The sequence below is a fragment of the Triticum dicoccoides genome, chromosome 2A (assembly GCF_002162155.2).
Source record: "Triticum dicoccoides isolate Atlit2015 ecotype Zavitan chromosome 2A, WEW_v2.0, whole genome shotgun sequence".
In the NCBI taxonomy this organism is placed as follows: domain Eukaryota; kingdom Viridiplantae; phylum Streptophyta; class Magnoliopsida; order Poales; family Poaceae; genus Triticum; species Triticum dicoccoides.
Genome location: NC_041382.1, coordinates 25,137,990 through 25,142,234, shown reverse-complemented (window position 1 = coordinate 25,142,234; position 4,245 = coordinate 25,137,990). Strand labels below are relative to the sequence as shown.

The 4,245-nt window shown below is 54.5% G+C and overlaps 1 protein-coding gene across 1 annotated transcript in view; it reads right to left on the bottom strand.

Annotated features, from left to right (window-relative positions):
* The window catches only part of LOC119357478, a 5,761-nt gene extending 2,356 nt beyond the window's left edge, over positions 1 to 3,405 (bottom strand). The window contains exons 1-3 of the mRNA XM_037624410.1: positions 3,260 to 3,405; positions 2,347 to 2,683; positions 466 to 1,757 (exon numbers count right to left, since the gene is read on the bottom strand). Of these exons, the coding sequence (XP_037480307.1) occupies positions 492 to 1,757; positions 2,347 to 2,683; positions 3,260 to 3,405 (1,749 nt within the window). The 3' untranslated portion in view covers positions 466 to 491. The remainder of the gene's footprint in view (positions 1 to 465; positions 1,758 to 2,346; positions 2,684 to 3,259) is intronic.
* Between the last annotated feature and the right edge of the window lie 840 nt (positions 3,406 to 4,245).

The window sequence follows — 4,245 nt, the reverse complement described above, 5'->3', positions numbered from 1 at the left end:
AAACAATCGGCCGGCTCCTATTCTGAACTTTATTCCCGTGTAGTGGTCTGATATCATACACACGCAAAAAAAAAATGTAGGTTCAATACAGATGACCATGCAGCCCCGCTATATAACATATTCAGAAAATTGTGGGCTTCTATTAGTTTTGCATATTAATATATCAATATCATGTGCAAATGACCAGCCACTTAACGATCCAAAGACTAATTTTGCGTAATTATACCACATAAAAGATTCTTCCCAACTACATTAGGTAGCTTTTAATCTCAGCTTTAATTCTACGTACCGATCTAATAATCAAATAGCAAATATGAGTGGCATGCATATTCATTTCTGAGCTTGTGTTCTTAAAAATAACATGATAATGCATAAATAATAAATTAAAGATGATTAAAGGCGTTTCCCGCATAATTGCACGGACATCGTGCTAGTTATAATTTAGAAGTAGCATAAAAAACTTACTTAGATTTAACATGGCGCGAAATCAGCTATCCAGGAGTGAGTACGAATCCATTCTTCTTCTTTGTCTTTCGGAAAAATGTATGCTGGATAAGACTCTCTTTGAACCTGTGAGGAATGACTACCGGCATGTCATCATCATACTTGAACTTACGTACCAAATTACCCTTCTTGTCATATTGCAGGAGATGGCCATAGCAGCTGACAAGCACGTCCCCCTCCTCGGAGACAACCTTCGCCAACCAATCACCTTGCTCCTGAAAGCGCCTGATTTCCATCACAGGCAGTTTGATCTGGTACTGGAACGCCCAGACATCGTGCTCAGGATCCTGAAGCACAAAAATGGACATCCCAGTCATGCCATCCTTGCTGGTGGACGCAGCAAGCTTGCCACCGAGGTCAAGCAAGTGCATGACATGGCGGGGGTTCACAGGCGGCGGACTCATCTGCCGCGACGTCTCTGCTACTGTGTCGAACACCCGTATCCTGTGGTAGCGAACACCTGACCGTCTCCTCCAGTGTATGTGCAGGCTGCCATTGAGGAGGACCGGCGCGCCAAAGATGGATGGTTCCTCGGCCAAAACCTCGGTTAACGGACAATCGACGAGCCATGAATTGTTGGTTCCCACCGTGAGGACGTAATACTCCTGCCGACAGATCAACTCCATAGAGTTGTTTTTCCAGTACATGACGCGGAACTCCCCTGAAGTTTGGTGCCGGAAGAGGGCGGAGAGATTCTCTATGGGCTTCCTGTCCTGCCGGATGGCAGCCCACTCGCGCGTGGCCGGATTGCAGATGATGTAGCTGCCGACGACGAAAAGGCCGTTGCAGGAGGCGGCGATGCCGAAATAGCCGCGGAATGGGAACTGGAAAGAGGGGCCGAGCTTCGCGGACCGGAGGTGGATGGCGTTGAGGCCGGATTCTAGGCCGCGGGCGGCGATCCGGCAGGACCTAATCAGGGGAAGCGCCGGCTGGCGGCGGTGGTGGTCGAGGAGGAAGGTGGGGTCGGACGCGAGGCTGCGCCAGGACCGGCAGACGGCGCGGAAGCGGAGCACGGACTTGGCCGGGAGGCGGGGCAGGATCTCCTGCTGCAGGATCTCATCGGGGATGCCGGCGAGCCGGTCCGACCTTGCCCTGCTTCTCCTCCTCGGCGGGGCCGTCCGCCCCGGTTCTTCCTGGGCGGCCAGGCGCCGCCCAGAACGGAGGAGCATCGGCGTGGTGGTTTTGGTGGAGTCGGGGAGAGTGGAGACGAGATCAGCGGCGGCGCCCGGCAGGCCCAAGCGGAAATGGAAACCCTAGACGGAGTACTACTCTGACAAATGGGTCCACTGAAGCGTGTGCGCCCGCTGTCCCCACACTGCAAAAACTCATGCACCTACACGCTTGCAAACTCACCAGCACCCTAGGAATTGAAGGTTTTTTTTCTTCAAAAAATACTTCTTTAAAAGAAATTTCAGAATTGTGATCCTCAATTTGGTAAATTTCACACATACAACCTTATGACATCCAACTTCAACAATTACCTAGTTATCATTAGCATCCGCAACGGCAGGAAGTTGGTCGTTGTCGCCCCTAGCATGAAGGGGTTATCGTTGCTGCTTCTAGTGATAGCACGATGTCGTTGCTGCCAACAACATGCCTGTGGTGGCCTACGCAGTCACTTCGGGTATGTTTTGATGTTATCCCAACTAGCCCTACCAAAACAAGGCAGAACAGATCCGATATACAATGTTGGAACCGCAGCCCTCTAGCTACCTCTTCTCTCACTCGAACGGAGGTGGAAGAAGAACAGTGGACACAAAATTTTCCGGCCGGCGCACGAACGCCGCCACGGGCGCTCAAACGCTCCAATCTTTCCTTCTTTACAGTGGCTACATGGCTTACCGCGCCGCGTCCCTCGTGGTCGACGTTCCCGGTCGCCGCGCCACGCCTCCATGCCGCCGTGCCGCGCCTCCATGCCGTCGTGCCGCGCCTCCACGCCGCCCCGCCATGAAGCGCCGCCGCCTCCGTGGCCTCCGCGCTCGCCGCACGTACGACGTCACCGCCCGCTGCTTCCGCCACGCGCCATGACAGCCGCAGCGCCGCCCACCTCCATAGGCCGACACACGGCCCGGAGCTCCATCGCGCAGCCGCCGGCGAGCGCCGCCATCGCTGCCACGCCTCTGGCACGGCAAGCACGCCCAAGACATCAAGCTCTGATACCAAATGTTGTTGCCGCTCTCTTTCACTCACTCGCACAAACGAAGATGGAAGATGGAGCATACAAATATTGCCGGCACACAATCGCCTCCGCCGCACGAACGGCGCCTCGGCCGCACGAACGGCCTCACTTTACTGGGCACATACCCGGGCGCAGCAACACACCACAGCCTATCCAGAGGAGCTCTCTCACAACCGACCCGGCGCATACCACGGTTCCGGCGGAGACTACCTCATCTCTGGCTCCTAGGCTCGGCTCGTACCGGCGCAACACAACAGTACAGGGGAGGGAGTTTTATACCCAGACGCACACACACGACCCGGTCACCACACCGGCCACTAACTCATGTGTTGCGCCGCTACTAACCGCATGTACTGGCTACTCCTACATGCACGTACGAGCTGGTCAAGCTAACAAATCCTTGACTTGATCTTCTCCTAGACCCACTCCAGGATCCAACCGATTCACCAGACATGCAGCTAGCTAACTTGGACGACTCGCTCGTCACGGCGATCGACGCAGCCATGCACCGGGGCCTTGCTCGACGCGCACACACATGCGTGGCTTAGGTCTAACATTCTCCCCCTAAGCCACAACCTCAACGCGCGGCCTGCGAGCAGGAGCCCCGACTCGTCGTCGACGTCGTCTTGAACGCGTCGGTCCGTCGCTGTGGCGTGCCGCCTGTCGTCATCCTCGTCACGCCCGCGGACTCGACCTTGCACGCTGGCGCCGGTCACCGCCATGCCTGCTGCACGTCCGCGGCCTCCTCGGCGCGCCGTCATGGCTCACATACAAATACTGCATAATTTAAACTTAAACTCCACATCACCATAGTTCACGGGAGTTCATCACACATTTAAAGACACAAGCTTAAAAATATAGTATAGATAAACCTAACTCTAAACTACTCTAGGGCTTGACGTTGAGGTAGTACTCGGTAGCGGAGCGGTAGAGACTACACGCGAGCTGGTACGCCTCCTTGGCCACCTCGAGCCGCACAGCCGTGCCCTCTTCTCCTGCCTCGAACGCCTCTTTTGCCTCGTGGACCTCGATCTTCACCTCGCAGAGACCCTTGCTGGTCGGCCAAAGGGTCTCCCCGATCTCATCGAACTCGCTCCACGCCCTCCGGCCACTGCTGTAGGAGAGGGCGCGATGCTCCCTGGCCTGCTTTGAGCGCCATGCCTCAATCGGTCGGGCTTTCATTTTACCGGATATGCTCCGGCCGAAATTTTACCGTATCCTATAAATCGATGGGAAATTATAAGAGCCCGTGAGGTTTTATAGGATATACTGGAGATGTTCTTATCATATCCAACTTCAACAAATCACCTAGTTATCATTTGCATCCGCAAGGACAGGAAGTTGGTCCTTGTCACCCCTATGTTGTTGTCGCTGCCGGTGATAGCACCATGCCGTTGCTGCCGGGAACACGCCCATGGTGGCCTACACAGTCGCTTAACATCTCCATGAAATAGTATGCCGACTCGGCAACGACTCTAGCATATTGTTGACGCTACGAACGACAATCCTTTTTTCAACGTGACTAACACTCATCACTCTCCCTTTTTTTCCGCCACTTAGCT